Here is a 21332-nt window from a genome sequence, read left to right as displayed (position 1 = left end):
GGCCTTTGTAAGTGTTGTCCATTTTTCCATTGTGCTATTTCATTTCTCTGCCTCTGCTAACTGGCAAATGTATCGGTCCTTTTCCTGAAAAACGTCATTCAAGGATTTGGAGACTGAAGTGCGGAGCTGAGCAGTACAGATGTACTGAAACCAAAACAATAGCAAGGAAACCTCCTAACTCATTGGCTTTCCTATTTTTAAAATTTAAATAATATATATCCCAAATGTTATTCGAACACACAATCAACATACAAATTATTGACAAGATACTTTGCATTCTTTCTTCAACATCTGGTGTACATTTTACATTCAGAGCACTTCTAACTCGCTCTCACCACATCCCAGGTGCTCTGTTGCCACACGGACTGGGCTAGAGGCTGCCATACGGTTCAGCACAGCAGTGGTTTTTCCTGGCTTGACTCTTTACCTCTGTGGTGGGTTTGTCCCAAATAAATCTGTGGTAACTGTCTTTCAAAGAAATTTCTTTACTCAAGCATTTTGCTTCGTCAGGCCTCTCACTGTCTCCTTGTTATTATGGTTAGGATCCTGAGGATTTATGCTTATGATACAGTAAATTCTTTTCCTTCTGTTTTCTTATTTGGTCAGCTGGTTCATTAAATTCCAACATAATTACATAATTCACTATGCTTATTCTACAAAATAATTTAGCACCTTGTTTTTCAGAGCTGTCAGAAAGCAGAAGCAAAGAAAAAGTAATAAGATGAAAATGGGGACCACTAAAGGACAATCCATGAATCATACATCTGTTACAAGGAAGAAGAACAAGAGAGAAAGAGCCCATCAATATCTTTGCTCTTAAATGTCCAGTGACTTGAGAATAAGAAAGATTTATAGTCCAACCTTTGATGCCATTTTCTGCAAGTGCCACACTGGACTTAAATTCTGTCGCTTTCAAAGGTATGCACCTTTCTAAGGCAGATAATAGGCAGGTGGTATTTGCTGGTTTATGGACCCCTCTCCAGCCTCTCTGGGGACCTGGGGAGGTGTTCCATCCTGAACTGGTTGACCAGATCTCTCTGTGTGCCTTTTTTTCTCCCTTAAAATCTCACCCAATCACATGATTTTGGCCTCTTTTGAAAAATGGGCATGCATGTTCTTTTGCAGAAAATGTCAGAAGAAAAATGAAAGTGAAAACTTGAGGTCTTGTTTACATTGAACACACGTATGTTAAATTAGGTCCAGAAATGTTTTAAGTTAAATATCAAAACATTGTGTGATGACTTAAACACCACTTGCAAAGAAAAGTACAATGAACAATTATTTTTATTTTTTTTTAAATATTTAATTTATTTATTTGTGAGAGAGAGAGAGAGTACAAGAGGAGGCAGGGTCAAAGGGAGAAGCAGACTCCGTGCCAAGCAGGGAGCCCAATGCAGGACTTGATCCCGGGAATCCAGGATCATGACCCGAGCAAAAGGCAGTCGTTTAACCAACTGAGCCACCCAGGCGCCCCTGAACAATTATTTTTAGACGAAGATGATGGGAAGAGTTTTTTTTTTTTTTAAAGATTTTTTTTTAATTTATTTATTTGACAGGGAGAGACACAGTGAGAGAGGGAACACAAGCAGGGGGAGTGGGAGAGGGAGAAGCAGGCTTCCCGCCGAGCAGGGAGCCCGATGCGGGGCTCGATCCCAGGACCCTGGGATCATGACCTGAGCTGAAGGCAGATGCTTAACGACTGAGCCACCCAGGTGCCCCTGATGGGAAGAGTTTTGACAAAGCTAAAGATATGAAGATTATAATTATGATTTTATTACTAAATATTTGTTTCTCAAGTACTTCTTTACAGTGTCCTTTGATGGAATAGAGTCATTTAAATGTTGTAGGATGAATGAGACATTTAGAATTATGACTTGCTCTGTCATCTCAGTGTCTTTTAACCGAAGCAGTTAAGGTTATTTCTTTGTAAAAGTAATAGCAGAAGGCAGAAGAGTTTGGGGATTAAAACCTCTCATCCCTATTGGGACGAACCCTTCCTGACTCTATGTCCTTGACCAGGTCATTCACTGGCAACCTGTTTCTTTGTTATTATTATGTAATTATTTTATTATATAACAGTAGTTATACCACAGGCTTGTTTTCGTGGTGGTGACGTTAAATGAGGCACATGTGCCTGGCTCTCAGTTGTGTTGGTGAAAATGTTAACAAATGTTAACCAGCAGATAGCTGGAGCCCTCATGGTAATCATCTGGTGGTCCAGGATCATAGCCGGGAAGGGACTGGGCTTAAACTCTGAGAACAAACAGTTCGTCTCCCCATTTCTCTGCTAGGTACCTGACATGATCGCCTTCAGATTGCATACTTTTGAATTGCTTACATTTGCATAATGACTTTTCTCTTATTCCCAAACAGCTGCTTTAGAGCAGGTTTGGAGGCATGCTTGCTTGGGCTTAGCTAGAGCCCTGGGAGTGAAGGTACAAGAGCTGTACCCCATCTGGCCTGGAAATTCCATCTGGTCTTAAAGTTAGGACTGTTGGATGCTTGATGTGGAAGGCACAAGCGTGGCCCTGATCAGTGGATAGGGGCGTATATCTGGCGACATCAAAAGATGAGCTAAGCCCCCTGGATTTAACAAGCATCAGAAAACCCTTCCCTTGCCCCCTTTTCCACGTGGGTTGCTGTGGTGATCAGAGGGGTGGATTCAGAGGTGACTGGGTGAGACATGAACCTTTTGCAGAATCATTGTGAGTGTTCCCTCCCACCCCCGATTCAACCACAGGCCTAGACTTTACCTGACTTTCATGGTGTCCCCCAAAACCATGGTAAAATCTCTTGAAATCTCCCCTGAAACTCAGACACTTGAGGGACCATGATTCCTGAAGAACTGGGTCCTGCTGGCCAGGGGTTATCATCGCCCCATTTCCTGAGTTCTGAGGTACCATCAGTTGTAAAATGCACTGTTGATGTGATTGTAGCCTTTCAGGGGGAGAAACGCCATAGCTCATTAATTGTGTATATTAAATTTTAGGGGTATCCTGTTTCAGAAATACTGAAATGTGAAAAAAAGAGTACACCTTAGAATTGAAATAGGGTATTACTTATAATCAGGAATTATTTACTTTAAAACTTTAACTGCTTAGGAAGTTAAAAATAAGAAATTTGGTGATTCTGGGGCCCCCTGGGCGGCTCAGTTGGTTAAGCGTCCAGCTCTTGATTTCGGCTCAGGTCATGATGTCAGGGTTGTAAGATTGAGCCCTGTGTTGGGCTCTGCATTCAGCGGGCAGTCAGCTTGAGATTCTCTCCCTCTTCTACCCACCCCCCACCCCTGCTGACAATAAATACATCTTAAAAAAAAAAAAAGAAGTTTGGTGATTCTGTTCTTTGCTCAATTAATACTAATTTTAAGGATTTTCTTTTCTCAGGGAGTAAACTAATAGGATGTAAAAATGTCTCTGGGAGATAAAGTGGGATGGGAGATGAGGTCATTTGTTCTAATTAGAAATCTGCATATCTGAACATTAAGATACCTAGTCAAAACAGTAATAGAGGAAAATCCCTAAATTCGACACATAAAACTTTCTAAGCTTTTTAAAAGGATGTTTTTCTTAAATTATTACAGCTAAATTTCATTACCCTTCTTGCTTAGGTTACAAAATTTGAGGAAATCCATAGTTACTTTGTAGGCCCTGAATGATCAGATTTTAGGTTTTTCTTACATTTAGTTCAATATTTAGACTGATTTATTTCTTCAGTATGCCCCACTGTTTTCATCTCACCCTCTTCTTTCTGTTTGGAATGTTTCCTCCATATGCCATCTATTAAAGTCTTATGGAGCCTTCAGGCCCTGGCCCAAGTCCCACTCTCTTTGGGAAGTCTTGCCTGAGTCCCCGCTACCAGCCGGTACCTTCCTCTCTGAAGCCTGGGTGTTCTGCAACCACATTTGAGGCACTTTTTGTGTATTATTCTGTAATTAGATTTACAGATTCTACTTCCCCCAAAGATAGTTTCTTAATGTCAGTACCCATTTTATACCATCTTATATCTCTCATGCATTATAGGTGCTCAATAAAAATTTGATGAAAGCGTGGAATTTTCTAGAAGTTTCCAGATGGTGGGTGCATTAGTTTGCTAGGGCTGCCATAACAAAGTATCAGAGACTGGTGGCTTAAATAACAATAATTTATTTTCTCCCAGTCCTGGAGGCTGGAAGTCCAAGATTAAGGTATTGGCAAGTTTGGATCTTCTGCTGCCTCTCTCTTTAGCTTACCTTCTCACTCCTCCCATGATGTTTCTTCTGTGTGTCCAAATTTCCTCTTCTTATAAGGATACTAGTCAGATTGGATTAGGGCCCACTCAATGGCCTTATTTTACCTTAATTTCCATTTTAAAGGCCCATCTCCAAATTCAGTCCCTTTCTGAAGTACTGGGGGCTAGGGCCTCTCAGCATCTGGATTTAGAGGATACAAGTCAGTTCTTAACAGTAGGCATGCCTAAGATATGGAGAGGACTTGGTCTTTTCTCTTTCTTGTATTTATTTTTCATTTTTATTCATTTATTTTTGTTAAGTATGTGGGGCTTGAACTCATGACCCCTAGATCAAGAACTGAGCTGAGATCAAGAGCCGGATCAAGATCAACCGACTGAGCCACCCAGGCTCCCCTTGGTCTTTTTTCCTATAAGGACTGAAAAAAAGGAAAACAGACCTAAACAATATTGGCAGATATTTAGAGTCAGTAGGACGACTGTCTTGATACTGAGGGTTTAGATGTGTGTTTAAGGTTGGGATGTGCTGTGTGAGCAAGATTGACAGCCTTTAAGCTTAGAATAATTCAGCTTCCAGGGTTATTTTAAGAAAAACACTTAGGTTGATGTCTGGTCCCTTCAAAGTCATCTAAAAAATACTAGGCATCTAGGAGAAGTTTGACTAATTTTTAAAGTAAAATCCCAGCCCACAAAAGGTCCTGGTATGATGCTGTCTCCTTCACAATGTCCTTGTTGGTGTCTCCACTGGAATAGTACATTTCTTGCCAGTGAAATAAAAATGTGTTTGTGTGTCTTTTCATTTCTCCTTCTTTTAAGGTACTTAAAGTATGCTCTGTATTAGATCGACCTTTTTGTGCTTGTTTCCCCTGTACAGATTAGAAGCTCATTGGTAGCAGGGGCCTGCAGGCACCGTGGTGTGTGTTCTCTAGCTCCTAGAGCTGTGCGTTGCACACAGTAATGTCCAAGACAACCAACTGCTGCCCACGTGACTTCACCAATCCCCCCCCCCCCCCGCCATGACCCCGGGAAGCGGGTGGCCAGGTTGACACATTTCCCCACCCACCAAGTGGTAGCTGCTCCTAAATCGGGACTGAGTGAATAGAAATGCCATGTCATATACTGCTTGAGGTCTCAAAACCTTAACTGTGCCACATGAGGACGAAGCTAATATGCTTAGAGCTGCCTAGGTAAGGAAAGCTTGCACAGACTGCAAAGGAAAATCCAATTTCACTTAATTTGATGTGATTTTAATTGGAACATTAGGATAGGGGTCAAATTAGTCAAGGGTCAGCCAAGAAGGTCATTGCAATCAAGTGCAGATAAGATCTTGACAGTTGGATTTCAGGCGATTTAGTATAAATGTTAACTCAGCAAGACTGAGGGAAAGAAGCACCCAACAGCAAGCAGATCTCATAGCTCTGAGGGATGAGTTTTATCCCATTAGCTGGACAGTCACAAGATTCTCACACTATTTAGTTGCTTCGTACTACTGCAGATGAGAAGTTTATTAGCTGCTGGTCTCTAAGAAACTGAGCCTGAGGAGATGGGCCAGTTTCTTCACCTGTGAATGTAGGGGCCAGGAGTAGGAGAAACCAGAGAAATCAGACTTAAATCAATCTCTTATGGTTGGACATCTAAGTTGTTTGTATTTTTTCACTCTTGTAAACAACCCTATGCTAAACATTCTTATGACTAAATCTTTTGTTTCCTTAGAATAAATTTCTAGACATATGAATACTGGGTCTGCAGCTCTTACTAGAACCTCTTTCTTCAGATTGGAATTTCATCAGTTGGTCTCTGAATTTCTTTTGTAGAGACAAACAGAACACCCCGGATTTAGACTCTCTGCCAGGATGGACCGTCTTCCAAATGCCTTTTGTACTTAAAACTTAGGTAATTGTGATTGATTGTCCTATTGAACACTGTTGATTGGTTGCATCAGCAGGATCTTTCCCATCCTCTCCATCGTGTGCCTGCCGTGGGGTTTGGGAGAGAGATGACTGATATCCTCTTCAGCTCTTGGGGAGGACTTTTTATTGGGCATAGTTCCATACCCCTTACCTGTGACTGATTTCAGGTAGGCTCATGATAGGGGTTGGTCTAATTACAGCAAAACTCAGGACTTCAGCCTTGTGATTGGTGAAGAGGTGTTTGTTCTCTCTCTGAATGCAGACGCATGTAGATCCAGTTGTTGTTGATAGCTTTCCACTGACCACATGGGGACCCAGACTTATGATGATGTACGCCCTGAGCTTGGTCCCTGATGACTCCAGGTTGCTGGATCTAGCCTGACCTGAAGTTGGCCCTACTTATGGACTTGTAATTTACATGGGCCAATACATTCTAGTTATTACTTCTGCCACTTTAAGTTGGGATTTTTTGTTACCTAATAAATGCAACCATGGTAGGGCAAGAGATTCTGACACCAATTTTCTACATTTATCTCTTTCCAGCAAATTCGGTCAATTTCTTATTTTGTATGTTTCACCTATTTTATGACTTCAAAATAGACCTCTCACAATAACAGCCTCTCACATGGCCTAGATTAGTCATATCCCACATAGTTCCATCTCCCATTCTTGTATACAGTGACTCCCACATCTTTGCTCAGGCCCTGACTTTTCCCTTTCAAACCTGCCATTCCAGGTGCCTGTTGGTCATTACAGATTTGCACACCACACCTCCACCTGAACATAGTCCTCACTCAACTCCTTTTCTCTGGTCTGCTTTCCCTCCCTTCCCCTTCATACTTCCTCATTACCTCTGCTCTGATCCAGCAACAACCATTTCTCTGTTCCCTGAGTCTGCATACCCAAATATCCCAAACTTAGTCTTGACTATTCCCTTGCTTTCATTCCCTCAGTCTAATCAATAATCAGTTCTTAGTGTTCTACTTCAGAAACGTCTGGAATTGTGCGTCCCCCATCCCCACCTAACTAGTCTTCCTGCCCATCTTTACACCTGCAGTCATCACCCCTGTCACATGAGTTCAGGTCCTGAATAACCAATGAACCAGTATGATGCAACCAACAATATGGACCCCCCCCCCCCCCCAGTAAATCTGTTGACAGCTGCCTGGCCCTTCAAAAGCCAATCCTATACCATTTCTATCTCCTGCCCTTACCTCCTTAAAAAGCACCTGGGTATTCTTCCCTTTTCCTCTTGATTCTGTACCACAGAAGCCTAAGTATAAACCAATTTGCCAAAGCAATGTTTTCCTTAGAGAACGGGGAAGGCAAAGAAGAGGAGTAAAGCCCAAAATATCTTTTATGGGTCAGTGGGAAAAGAAAAGGCTGGAAACACTGTGTTAGTGGCTACTTTGTCCTATGGCTACTTTGGATAATTTACAGTGTCCCCCAGTCCCACCAGTATACATGAGGTACTACGGCCACATAAAATCATCTGTTTCCTGGCCACATCTGGAACTCCACTGCTACGCTGGTTCCTGGGCTATAATACCTTCTGGGAAATTCTCTGTGAATGCACTACTCTCCTCTGTCTGGTAGCACTGAGTGTATACCCCTATTAGTCCTTCTCGTGTTATATGAGGGTTCATAATCAGGATAAGTTTCAAGAAAATGGGCATTCGATTTCCGTAAGAATGTTAGGTGGATGGATATTGCCTACTCCCTATCTCCCCTCCACCCCAGCATCCAGATTATCCATTACTGCCACCCCAGAACATTAAATAATGCCTAAAAATGCATTTTATCAATAATAAAGGCAAGTCCATTCTCACCTTAGAAATGTTGCCTCTGAAACAGTCAACAAAACCAGAAGACAACTGACAGAATGGGAGAAGATATTTGCAAATGACGTATCAGATAAAGGGCTAGTATCCAAGACTTATAAAGAATTTGTCAAACTCAACACTCAAAAAACAAGAGATGGGCAGAAGACATGAACAGACATTTCTGCAAAGAAAACATCCAAATGGCCAACAGACACATGAAAAAGTTCTCAACATCACTTGGCATCAGGGAAATACAAAACCTCAATGAGATACCACCTCACACCAGTCAGAATGGCTAAAATTAACAAGTCAGGAAACGACAGATGTTGGCGAGGATGCAGAGAAAGGGGAACCGTCTTACACTGTCGGTGGGAATGCAAGCTGGTGCAGCCACTCTGGAAAACAGTATGGAGGTTCCTCAAAAAGTTGAAAATAGAGCTACCCTATGACACAGCAGTTGCACTATTGGGTATTTACCTCAAAGATGACAAAGGTAGGGATCCGAAGGGGCATGTGCACCCCAATGTTGATAGCAGCAATGTCCACAGTAGCCAAACTATGGAAAGAGCCTAGATGTCCATCGACAGATGAATGGATAAAGAAGATGTGGTATATATATACAATGGAATATTACGCAGCAATCAAAAATTGAAATCTTGCCATTTGCAATGACGTGGATGGAACTAGAGGGTATTATGCTAAGGGAAATAAGTCAGAGAAAGACAATTATCATATGACCTCGCTGATATGTGGAATTTGAGAACCAAGGCAGAGGCTCATGGGGGTTAGAGAGGGAAAAATGAAATGGGATGAAACCAGAGAAGGAGACAAACCATAGAGACTCTTAATCTCAGGAAACAAACTGAGGGTTGCTGAAGGGGAGGGGGGTGGGAGGGATGGGGTGGCTGGGTGATGGACATTGGGGAGGGTATGTGCTATGGTGAGTGCTGTGAATTGTGTAAGACTGATGAATCACAGACCTGTACCCCTGAAACAATAATACAAAAAAATAATAAAAATGTTGCCTCTGGAAGAATTTGGGGGTCATGCTAAATTGCAGCAAAGGCAAGGGGAAAAGCCTATCTCTTGAGAGGGAAGCGGGGTAGGCATCAGGTAAGAACAGTGCCACAAAATAGTGCCTCGAGTATTTGCTGCTGAATGAATGAATCTACCTCTGACACCTACTTCCCAGGGGCTAGATCCAGATAGAGGGCAAGAAGATGGGGCTTGTTAAACTTGAAGATTCTACCACTTTCTCCTTTGAATAAGTGAAAGGTAGATGGTTTTCTACCATAGATTTTAAGTTCAAGAATCACAGGATGATATCACATTCTTTTTTTTTTTTTTTAAAGATTTTATTTATTTATTTGAGAGAGAGAGAGAAAGCACATGAGAGAGGGGAGGGTAAGAGGGAGAAGCAGACTCCCTGCTTAGCAGGGAGGCCGATGCGGGACTCGATCCCGGGACTCCGGGATCATGACCTGAGCCGAAGGCAGTCACTTAACCAACTGAGCCACTGGCAGCACTTGGTCACATTCTCTTAACCGGGGTCATAACTTATGTCAACTTTTGAACATGCTAACATTTAAATTTGTCCTGCATAAAGCAGCATCCTATTGTTGACCGAGCTGAACTATAAGCCTTTTAGGGCAGAGCTCATGCTCTGCGCATTTGTGTAGCCCAGATTCTTTCAGATTCTTTGTCCTGGTAGATCCTCAGACAGCTGTAGGATAAATCCTGGATGAGCCCACAGCCCTCATTTATTACGGTGGGTCTACTACCACCAATAAGTTGTTGAGGCTTAATGGGATAATCAAGGTATTTGCCTACTCAAGAGTTTTTGGGGCAGGGCCCTCCCACCTTGGCTGCAAACTGGACTCGCCTAGAGAGTTAATAAATGCTCGCATTCCTTATCAATTCTCTTTTAATTGATCTGGGGTGCTGCCTGGGCAGGGGAGGGGTTTAAAAAATAAATCTCTCCAGGTGCTTCTACTGAGCAACTGGGACTGTTAACTACCCGTTTAGAGGCTGTCAAGGGAGGCTCCAGCCGATCAGAACCTAGTGTTTGCGTCCCTTTTCCTCGAAGTCTCTGAGGCCTCGCCCCCAAACCTATGCCCGCCCAGTGACCCCCTAGCAGCGAACTTCCCGGAAAACGTACGAGGCCGGCGGGCGCGCGTCCTTACCTGCGGGCGGGAGTGCGGCCTCGGGAACGCCCGGCGCGCCCCCGCCCGGCGCGCCCCCTGGTCCTCTCGCGAGGAAGTCCGGGCGCCGGAAGTGCCTGCAGCGCGCGGCGGCGGGCCGGCGGGGCGGCGCGGGCGCGCGACCCGTGGAGGGAGGGAGAGGCGGCCGGGACCGCGTAGGCCGCGGAGCGGGGTCTCCCAGGTACCGCCGGGGTCGGAGCGCTCGGGGGAGGGCCGGGGGCGGGGCGGCCGCGGGAGGCCCCTGCCGGCCTCTGACCGGGGTGTCATTGCAGGGCCGCCCCCATGTTGCGTTTTCCGACCTGTTTTCCGTCCTTCCGGGTGGTGGGAGAGAAGCAGCTGCCGCAGGAGGTCATTTTCCTGGTCTGGTCACCCAAGCGGGATCTCATCGCTTTGGCCAACACGGCAGGCGAGGTGAGTGAGCCCGACCCGACAGCGAGCGCGTGGCAGCCTGGCCCAGCCTCAGTTTCCCCTTTTGTGGACTCGCTGGGCCGCATGTGGACCCCGCCCCCTTCCTTTCCAAGCAGCTGTAAACCTTAGGTGGAAGTAGAAGGGAGCATATCGGGGGAGGATCATTTATGTGCCCATTTCCCGTATTTCATGGCGAAAACAGCAGTTTTCACACAGCATAGTCGCACAGCCCTGCCTTCCCCGGGTCTCTTTTAGTCATTTGTTAAACGGGCTTTTTAAGAGCGCATAATGCGTCAGTCATCAACTAGAAATAGTAGATGCACAGACCCAGCCCTGAATTTGCTTACGGTTTCGTCACAGGAGCTGCGAATGTGCATGCATGTAGCTGCCGCAGAGGATACGTTAAAAAATGCAGAATCCCTCGTCCAGGTTTCCTACCGTGGACCGGATCGCCACGTCCTGTTAAAAATACCTTTACATTTAGGAAGGGAGTGATGCGTCCCTGGGGTCCTGACGGGGTGTGCATGAGTGTTGTCACTTAGCGTTTCTAGTGCGTATCGCACTAGGCTTCGTCAGGTATACCCGCAGCTTCTACCTTTCTCCTGAGAGGCCTGGTTACCTGGCAGCCATTGTGTGAGGAAACCTTCAGCTCTCCACCTGTCCTCCTTTGGCCTTTGGGCAGGTTTCCTGAGAGTTACCTGGCCGGGTGAGAGTTGTGTTGTGTGCAGACCGGTGTGGCCACCAGGTGGTAAGGAATACTTAGCAGCCTGCAAAGCTGCCTCACTCTGTTGACTACCAATAGCTTCTCATCAGGCCTTGACGGCTCCTTTCTCAAGGCCCTCTGTGGTGTCCTCTGGCCCCCCTCCTTTGCCACTGCGCCTTGGAACTCTTCATGCTCTAGAGAGGAGAGCCAGGGCAGCAGGCCAGAAGGGAGAGGATGGGGCATCGGTGCGACTAGATGTGTAGATGTGATAGTGGGCACTTGTTTCCATTTCCTCAGTGAAGAAGAGAGAGTGCTGTCCAGGAGTGGGGATGGAGGAGAAAATACTGGAAGTTTGCGGGGAAAGGCGGGGTATGAAAAGCTGACAAGGCAGGCAGACTAGGGAAACTTAGTAAGATTGCTGGTCAGTGTTAAGAGCCACGGAGGTTAGTGGTCTTGCAGTTTGAGGGAATCTAGTGAGCACGGTTGTGTCTCTGCTGTTCTGTTCGACTGGGTGGGTGTAGGCACGGTTGGGTTTCACAGGGTTGTTGTTTTGCAAATGTGACATAGCAAGAAAGATGCAAGGGAGTTAAAGTTACATGTCAGAGGGGCGGTGGTAATGATGATCCTTGGATTAAGTATGGAAGTGGGGGCATGTGTGAGTGAGGGACAATGAGTAGGTGGGATCAGTGGGTTGTAGGACTTGGTGAGGTTGGAGAATTGAAGTTGGGTATTAGTAGGGATGAACTAGAAGGATAGAGACAGTGATGGAAGGTGGGAGGTTTGAGACATTATGGCAGCACTTGTAACTGTAGGGACAAGGTCAAGGGCATGACCCCAGGAGTGACTGAGGTGACCTGTGTGGAAGACGTGACCATTGGAAGAAAGGTACTTGAGCACTGAAAAGCCAGGACATCGTAGCTCTTGAAATCACCAAAAATGGGGATGAATAGTGTTGGAAAGCATGAGTGAGTCAGACAGGAGTCCAGATCTTCCAGGAATGAGGGGGATGGCCTAGGGGTCTTTAGGGAACTGCAGTTAAGAGGGGTAGTGGGTAGTATGGTGTGATTGCATATGATTCAGAGTTAGAGGATTTTAGAGAAGAAAAGTCATCCAGAAATGGCATCTGGAATCAAGGAGGAAACCACCTTCATCTCCTGGCCCAGTAGAGTGGGGAACATGGGATGCAGCACGGCTATTACCTGAGAATCCTGCTGGAAAGCGATGTCCTTGGGTGACAAACACATTTCAGGGAAGAGAAGGAAGATATGGGCTTCTTTTTTTTTTCCCCCCAGTAATTTTTTATTGTTATGTTAATCACCATACATTACATCATTAGTTTTAGATGGATATGGGCATCTTGATGATACCTGGTTGTGAATTTCAGAGGGCACAGAGGAAAGGATTTGGAAATAAGGGATGGCAGAGACAGGCTTGGAGAAGAGCACTGTGTTTAGGGAATGAAGGATTCCCTGTGGGGCCAATGTACCAGGAGTGAAGAGTGCTGTGAGCTAAAGTGGGAGAGGTGAAGCTGTGAGTGTGGGGACCTGAGAAGGTGTGGGAGGGTCTGCAGGGATGCATGCAGTTCCTTATTTTCAGTGGTTGTGTAGAGGATGGAGTAGGGACAGCCTTATTTCTGAGTCAGAAGGAGCTCTGGGGCACATCTTGACCCTAGGAATTTTCCTGTGTGGAAGTGGAAATTTAGAATGGCTAAGTGACTTGCCCAAGACCTATGGCCAGTAAGCAACACAGCTGAAATTCCATCCCAAGGTGTCTGATTCCAAGTTTGGTGTTATTTGACTATTAAAGCTACTTTTCTGCTTTTTATGTTCCTTATTTCTTTTTCTGTCATGATCTTCTTGGACAACCTTATTTCTTTCTAAAAGATAAGTCTCTTATTGACATAGAAGATAGGAAAATGTATAGAGTACAGGGTTAAATTAGGTTTTGTTTCACCCATCACTTTGAATATACCTTCAGTTCATTCAGACCTTGTTGTCTTCTAATTTCTTCTGATAGCTAAATATTATGCTTGAGATTATATTTAAAGATTTATAGTGAGGATCTAGGTTTATTTCAGTTTCGGAAATGGATTTTTAATTTTTTGCCATGTATCTGTTTTGTCTTAGGTTTTACTTCACCGACTTGCAAGTTTTCATCGAGTTTGGAGTTTTCCACCAAATGAAAATACAGGAAAGGAAGTGACCTGTCTGGCTTGGAGACCAGATGGCAAACGTAATGATAGGATTCTTTGAAAATACATTATTATTATTATTATTATTAACAAAAAAAGTATCTTGTAAAGAAAGCTTATTTCCTGAAAGAATTTATTGTTCTTATTATATTCTTATTGTATACTAAATATCAGCTTCGGAGCTTTGCTTTTTGGAAGCTTTGAAGTGTTTTCGTAGAGTTGAGATTAATTTTACTGTGTTGTTTCTTGGCTGAGATCTCTCTAAAATGAAATTTGACTTCTTGGCAAAGGTAACGCTAGAATAAAATAAAAAGCAAAGAAAAATCTTAGCCCTTCAGGCATATAAACTAGAATAAAATCTGTGGAATGTACAAAATACTTAGGCTTTGCTCTTGGCGCTGTCTTGTCCTGCACTGATGGCCCACGTTCCATCTACCATTCACTAGTCTGTCAAGTACCACTGTGGTCTTTTCTCCCCAAAATGTATGTTAACATTAAATGTGTAGCTCATAAATATTCTCTTGGCACGAATGCTTGTCTCACCTGAAGGACTGTCAGCTCTGACCCCATTCCTTCCTCTTTCTCCGCGTGCCCTTTATTTTGTAGCTTCTTACGCTTCCACCTGTTGTTTTTGCAATGACAGTCGTGATTTGAGCTGCTGTACACAGAGTCAATACAGTAAAATGCTATAAATGATACAGCTTAAAGTTCATCTGTTATCATTGGTGCTTTAAGGAAAAAAAACTGAATCATTTTTGTAAAATGATATGTATTCCTTATTGCTTAATTTTTTCCTGGTAAATATAAATGAGTCTGTAAAAACACCCGGAAAGCCTGTTCAGCTCTCGTTTTATCTTTTAATAAAAAAACAAAAAAAGGGTATGTGTAAAATTAGAGGACTTTTATAAGTAACATCATGAGATCTTGCACTATTCATCCAAAAACACCAGAATCTCAAAAATAAATCATGAAAGTCTGTGTGTGTTGAAATGTATATAAGTAGATGAATTTTTTATCATTAAAAAAATATGCCCTGTGTTTTTGGACAGTGAAATAAGGTTTTTTAGGTAGGGATTATTTCAAGATTGCTTTAAATTGTTTGAAGAAGAGGAGATGTGGGTTGCCTCACATCTTGCAAAATTGTGTGTCTTGGTATACCGTGAAATGCATAGCCCTCTACTTAGAAATTCTTTTTTTTTTTTTTTTTTTTAAGATTTTATTTATATGAGAGAGAGCACATGAGAGGGGGGAGGGTCAGACGGAGAAGCAGACTCCCCGCGGAGCAGGGAGCCCGATGCAGGACTCAATCCAGGGACTCCAGGATCATGACCTGAGCCGAAGGCAGTCGCTTAACCAACTGAGCCACCCAGGCACCCAGAAATTCTTTATTTGATGTGTTAGGAAGATGTTAGTGACCTGTGTGGAGAGACTATACTAGATAATTCAGCCACAGTGAAAGAAACAAGACTCATCAGCATTTGATGGTCTCGTTTCCCATTAAGGGTTAGGAACAAAAGGGAATACTGAACTTTCTAAGAACTAAGCAGATGGAATCACTTCTCACCGTTTAGGCACATTCACAAGACCAGCATATCTTGGTGATAGGATATTATTGTTTGTCTGTTGAGACCTGTTCTGTATCTTCTGCTTGGAAGCAGGGCTCCAGTCCAGAGGCTTTGATGTGTAAGATGTGTAAGACATTAAGTGCAGTACACGAGAAAGTAGTCGGTCACTCATGAGAGTTTGAGCCTTTGAAAATAAGCTTAGATGACAGCATGACTACATGTAAAGATAGCTTTCCATTTTAAAAAATATTATTTAAAGGAAGGATTTTTAGGTTAAATAATTTCTATGATGATGATACATTTAAAATAGTAAAACTGGGCAAGAAGTGAAATAGCCATTTCGTTTTCTTGACTGTTACAGTAAGTCGTCCTCATCGTCTCTTCTTGTTTCAGTTTTGGCCTTTGCTCTTGCGGACACCAAGAAAATCGTTTTGTGCGATGTAGAGAAACCTGAAAGCTTGCACTCCTTCTCTGTGGAGGCCCCAGTGTCTTGTATGCATTGGATGGAAGTGACTGCAGAAAGCAGGTAGAGGAAGGATTGGAAGGACGACTCCAGCAGCCGCCGTGGGACAGCTGTGCGCCTGCCGGGATTAAAACAGACACTTGGGAGGATCTGAGTGTTGAGCATGGGCACGCTGCATTTAACTTTGGGTTTTCAGTTTATATGCCTGAAGGGCTAAGATTTTTCTTTGCTTTTTATTTTTAGTAGTTAATATCAGTGCTTTATACTTTCTTTTTTTTTTTTTTAAGATTTTATTTATTTATTTGAGAGAGAGAGAGAGAGAGAACATGAGAGGGGGGAGGGTCAGAGGGAGAAGCAGACCCCCCGCTGAGCAGGGAGCCCGATGTGGGACTCGATCCCGGGACTCCAGGATCATGACCTGAGCCGAAGGCAGTCGCTTAACCAACTGAGCCACCCAGGCGCCCCAGTGCTTTATACTTTCTTATTTCTTTCTTTCTTTTTTTAACTTAAATTTTAGGTAAACAGTGCAATATTGGTTTCTGGAGTAGAATTCAGTGATTCATCACTTACATACAACACCCAGTGCTCATCACAAGTGGCCTCCTTCATGTCTATCACCCATTAACCCATCCCCCACCCACCTCCCTCCATCAGCCCTCAGTTTGTTCTCTGTCATTGAGTCTTTCATGGCTTGTTTCCCTCTCTCCTTTTTTTCTTCCCCCCCTTCCCGTGTGTTCATGTTTTCTTCCTTAATTCCACGTATGAGTGAAATTCTGTGGGTAGTGATTTGTACTTTCAAGTAATAGAAATTAAAATTACTGATTAGCAAATTGAGGTTCTTTGTTCCTTTTTGCCACCCATTTCTTTCGGAGCTTGGGCGTTTTTTTTTTTTTTGCATCTTCGTAAATATCCTCAGAGTACAAAAAGTGCTAAGTTGAGCATTCTGGGGTGTTTTGTTTTGTTTTGTTTGTTCAAAGATTTTATTTGAGAAAGAGAGGGAGCATGAGCAGAGGGAGGGGCTGAGGGAGATGGAGAAGCAGACTCCCCGCTGAGCAGGGAGCCCAATGTGGGGCTCCATCCCAGGACCCTGGGATCATGACCTGAGCTGAAGGCAGATGCTTAACTGACTGAGCCACCCAGGTGCTCCTCAGTGCTTTGTTTTGATATTGAATGAGTTCTTTCTGTGTCTGTGGTCTTGATAGTTTCCTGGTCTCATGAAAATAACTTTGCCTTAGTCTACATTCAAGTCATTTACCAGGTTTGCAGTCAAGATGGCCTAAAGAATAAATGGGTGGGGCGCCTAGGTGGCTCAGTTGGTTAAGTGACTGCCTTCGGCTCAGGTCATGATCCTGGAGTCCCGGGATCGAGTCCCGCATCGGGCTCCCTGCTCAGCAGGGAGTCTGCTTCTCCCTCTGACCCTCTGTCATGCTGTCTCTCATTCTCTCTCTCGCAAATAAATAAAATCTTAAAAAAAAAAAAAAAAAAGAATAAATGGGTTTACCTAATACTGAAAATAAAAGTTTTTTTTTTTTTTTAGGAAATGTGATAATTTTCTTACCCATAGTCTTTCCTTTCTTTTTTTCCTTTTTTTAAAAAATATTTTATTTATTTATTTGACAGAGAGAGACACACAGCGAGACAGGGAACACAAGCAAGGGGAGTGGGAGAGGGAGAAGCAGGCTTCCCACTGAGTGGGGAGCCCGATCGATGCAGGGCTTGATCCCAGGATCCTGGGATCATGACCTGAGCTGAAGGCAGACGCTTAACGACTGAGCCACCCGGGCGCCCCAGTTTTTCCTTTCTAATAAACTTTTAACTTAATTTCAAATTAACTAAAGGGGGAGTCTATAAAAAATTGAATAATAAGGATCTCACCTGGTGTTTGAAATTCACTATAGATAAAACATTTATCTATAATTAATGCATCATCAAATAATCCAGGGTTGCGAATGGTCATGTGAATTTTTCAATGCTTAGAGGAGCAGAGTATACCATGTCATTTCTATCCCATTCAAGGTCCCTGCTAAGTGTATCCTAACATACTTTCTACTAATAGTTTAGAAATATAATGTGGAGATTCCAGGATCTCTCAGGACACCAAGTTTGTGTTAAAGTGGGAAAAAAACGTGTGCCAAGTCACCTTTTCACTCATTTATTACCACCCTTATTTGGAGGTAAAATTGAGAAAAGGGAATAAGCAAGACTATGTCAAAATGCGTAGTGTCGTCTTAGATACTTGCTGGATTGTCAAATCCCCAAATGTATATAAGCCGTAGAACCCACAGTTAAATGAGATAATTACTGCAGTGTTCTTTAAAACCCACATTCACCCTTGATACTCATATGTGTTTAGATGGTTCTTAGATGAGAGTTAAAAAAATCATAAATTCTTGGGATGCCTGTGTGGCTCAGTCAGTTAAGCATCTGCCTTCAGCTCAGGTCATGATGCTGGGGTCCAGGGATCAAGCCCCATGTCGGGCTTCTTGCTCAGCGAGGAGTCTGTTTTTCCCTTTTCCTCTGCCCCTCCTCCTGCTCATGCTCGCTCTCTTTCTTTTGCTTGCTCTCTCTTAAATAAAATCTTTAAAAAAAAAAAAAAACCTAAATTCTTAGTATGTAATACTGAATACAGAGAGAAAATTATTTATTCCTCTAAGTGTAAAGTGGCTGGGTTTCCCCCCCCCAGAAACAAGGCCCCTTGTAAATGAAGAATTTCCTATTTTTTTGTTTGTTGTCTGTGATTATTACAATGACTGTTTTATAATAGTAAAGTATGTGTGGCATCTGTTTACTTGGTAATGTATATAATATGTAAAACTGGGCAGTTTTTAAAAAAAGTACTTTTTAATGGAAAAACAAGTAAAATCTTTGGTGTTTTAGTAATGCTTCTTCTTGGCTTTTCTTTTCAGTGTTCTAACATCCTTTTATAATGCTGAGGATGAATCAAATCTTCTCTTACCTAAACTACCTACCCTGCCAAAAAAGTAAGTATCAGAGTTTAATTTCACTGGAATCCATCTTGCAGATTTCTCTTTCCTTTGACACTGTGATCATTTTCTCATGCGTTTTTGAAAACATATTTCTATTGCTTTTTACACTAGTCTCTGTTTTTCTCTAGTTACAGCAACACCTCAAAAATCTTTAGGTAAGATATGCCTTTTTTGTTTTCAGGTAAAATAATCTTTTATTAGTTGAAAGATGTAGTTGAAAGGTAACCCAATTATTTTTATATTTTAGTGAAGAAAATTCTGATGAAATTATTAAGCTTTTGGGAGACGTCAGGTAAAGTTTGCAAATATCTTAAATAACAAGTCTAATTTCTTAAAGTTGGTGTTTGACATTTGAGACAAGAGTTCAGAGTTTCAAGGGCAGTTCCTTTATGTGTCATGTTATTTCCCTGCTGACAAACAACACTGAACAATATACAGACATTAGTGTCTATTATTTACTTGTTTTTATTGTATGGTCTTTGATTGTGTCAAGTTCAATAATACTATAATGTATCTTTGTTTATTTTAAAAGTAAAGGAGGATAGATGTTACTAGCGTTTCTGAAATTAAAATTAAATATTTCAAGTTTTTAAAGCCCTTTTAATACATTTAGCATCAGAGCCATGAAACAACTAATGGCACTTTCTATTAGGTGGAAAAAGGATTGTGTTGTTATTGAGAGTATATAAATACAGTAGTTGTTAAAATACTATAGCCTTATTTTACTATAAACCGATGTTTTTTAGGCTAGAGCAAATTTATGTTCCTTTGAGAAAAGGAAGAAGCCCAGTGTGATTGAATATTGAGTATTGGTGAATTTGTTTGGGGTTTTAGTTTCCCCACAGGGAAGCCTTAGCATGCAGATTATCTGAGAGCAAGAACAACTTATATCTTGGTTTAAGAACTCGGTCTTCTCTGATGTCCTCAGCTTGTTACATTCCTTTTAATTAGGCTTAATATTCTTGTCCTCGGAGGAAGCTCTGGATTTATCGAGCTTTATGCGTATGGAATGTTCAAAATTGCTCGAGTCACGGGGGTAAGTTTCCTTTAAAATTTTCCACGTCATTTCTCTTAGAATATACCACCTAGAATATACCAGCTAACTGATTTATGGAAAAAAAATTAAAACACCAGGGTATTTTTCTCAGTTTCAATTATTGGAGTTACTCATTTTTAAATGTTAAGAGGATAATTTTATTACTAAGATAAAATAGTGGTGATAGGGTATCTATGAAGATCAGGTACTATTAGTGGAATTAATCAAGTTTTTCTTAAGAAAAAGATTGACATGCTACACTTGATTACGATTCAATGGTTTTCTAGTCTGTAGTCAGGGCTAGAGCTACAGTTTGTGACTGGAACGTGACGAACATCATGAGGAGTGATCTTCTACTTAGGACCAGATCTGTGCTGGTTGCTAAGTCTCGGTCTTCTCCACAGCTTTTCTGTCCTATTCTTGCCATTTCTGAGGTGAAGAGGATATATTGCAGGCTCTCCAGCACTTGATTTGGGACCCCTGGTGGAGGGGTGTGTGTCCATGAGGGGTGTGGACTGGGGGGACACACACCTTCCCTCCTGCACATGCGTGGAAGGCGTCAGGCGTGTGTGTTTCTGCTTTAGAGAGTTCCATGAGTTTCTGTTGCCTGTGTTATAAGCAGGTGCAGACTAGCAATAATACTAAATGGACTAGGGGATTTGACTCTTTTACAGATCGTTGGTACTTGTCTTGCGTTGTGTTTATCCAGTGATTTGAAATCATTGTCAGTGGTCACAGAGGTTTCTGCTGGCGGTGCTTCGGAGGTCTCATACTTCCAGGTAAGCGTGGAAACCTGGTAGCAGCAGACAGTAAATTCATTTTTTAAAGGTGTTATTAAAACAAAGCAAGGGGAAAAAAACCTCAACTCGGAGCTTCTAAATCTCATATATAGAATCTTACTCTAGTGAACACTTGATTATTCCCAGGGCCCAGTATAGTTTTCATAAAAACAGTGTTTTGATAGTTTATTAATGACCATGTTAATTGGTTGCTATACCAGTTTATCTTTGTAGCAAGTATTCTTTTTTTTAAGATTTACTTATGTATTTGAGAGAGACATGTGAGCAAGGGGAGGGGGAGAGGGAGATGGAGTGAGAATCCCAAGCAGATTCTGTGCTGAGTGCAGAGCCTGTCATGGGGCTCCATCTCACCACCCATGAAATCATGAGGGGTTGGACACTTAACTAAGCCACCCAGGCACCCCTCTATCAGGTGTGTTCTTAGGACTCTGATCCTAAAAATAATAAAAGCTAATACTTATTAGCTAATAAGCTATACTTATTAGTGCCAAGTACTGAGTGATTCAGTATAATTCATTTGAATCTTCATGGCAACCTAATAGGTAGGTCCTATTATTATCCCTATTTTATAGATAAGTAGAAACTACAGAACTTGCTCGGTATCACTCATATGGAAGTGATGCTGGGCAGGGTGGCTCCAGAGTCAGTGCTCTTCACCAACACATTGCCTCTTGTGTAAGGTGATCAATTAATGTTGGGAAAAACTGGGGCGCCTGGGTGGCTCAGTCGTTAAGCGTCTGCCTTCAGCTCAGGTCATGATCCCAGGGTCCTGGGATCGAGCCCCGCATCAGGCTCCCTGCTCAGTGGGAGGCTTGCTTCTCCCTCTCCCTCTGCCTGCCTGCCTGTCTGCCTACTTGTGATTTCTCTCTCTCTGTCAAATAAGTAAATAAAATCTTAAAAAAAAAAAAAAAGTTGGAAAACACCTTTTGTACTGTATGCTGTTTATATTGTAAGTTGTGGAAACTGTGTGGGCTCCTATAGAGTATTTAGATTGTAGCCTTGCCTTTAGGAAAGTCTTCCC

General features: G+C 42.6%; 2 protein-coding genes across 3 annotated transcripts in view; both read left to right on the top strand.

Annotated features, from left to right (window-relative positions):
* The window catches only part of ZCCHC4 (zinc finger CCHC-type containing 4), a 50736-nt gene extending 43501 nt beyond the window's left edge, over nucleotides 1–7235 (top strand). The window contains exons 13-14 of one of the 2 annotated variants that reach the window (XR_004679281.1): nucleotides 685–918; nucleotides 6039–7235. Coding sequence is in view for 1 of the 2 variants with exons in the window: in XM_035005199.1 (XP_034861090.1) it covers nucleotides 685–820 (136 nt within the window). In the remaining variant the exon portion in view is untranslated. Of the gene's footprint in view, nucleotides 1–684; nucleotides 1092–6038 lie in introns of those variants that run through there. The other variant, XM_035005199.1, reaches the window with a different exon arrangement.
* Nucleotides 7236–10241: 3006 nt separating this feature from the next.
* The window catches only part of ANAPC4 (anaphase promoting complex subunit 4), a 36769-nt gene continuing 25678 nt past the window's right edge, over nucleotides 10242–21332 (top strand). Inside the window, exons 1-9 of the mRNA XM_035005198.1 lie at nucleotides 10242–10339; nucleotides 10431–10569; nucleotides 13396–13501; nucleotides 15419–15551; nucleotides 18395–18469; nucleotides 18604–18630; nucleotides 18723–18767; nucleotides 19427–19511; nucleotides 20186–20290. Of these exons, the coding sequence (XP_034861089.1) occupies nucleotides 10441–10569; nucleotides 13396–13501; nucleotides 15419–15551; nucleotides 18395–18469; nucleotides 18604–18630; nucleotides 18723–18767; nucleotides 19427–19511; nucleotides 20186–20290 (705 nt within the window). The 5' untranslated portion in view covers nucleotides 10242–10339; nucleotides 10431–10440. The remainder of the gene's footprint in view (nucleotides 10340–10430; nucleotides 10570–13395; nucleotides 13502–15418; nucleotides 15552–18394; nucleotides 18470–18603; nucleotides 18631–18722; nucleotides 18768–19426; nucleotides 19512–20185; nucleotides 20291–21332) is intronic.

This window comes from Mirounga leonina, unplaced genomic scaffold (genome assembly GCF_011800145.1).
Source record: "Mirounga leonina isolate KUSES-001 unplaced genomic scaffold, KU_Mleo_1.0 Mir_129, whole genome shotgun sequence".
Taxonomy (NCBI): domain Eukaryota; kingdom Metazoa; phylum Chordata; class Mammalia; order Carnivora; family Phocidae; genus Mirounga; species Mirounga leonina.
The sequence above is the reverse complement of the archived record's forward strand: the minus strand, read 5'-3'. Positions and strand labels throughout refer to the sequence as shown.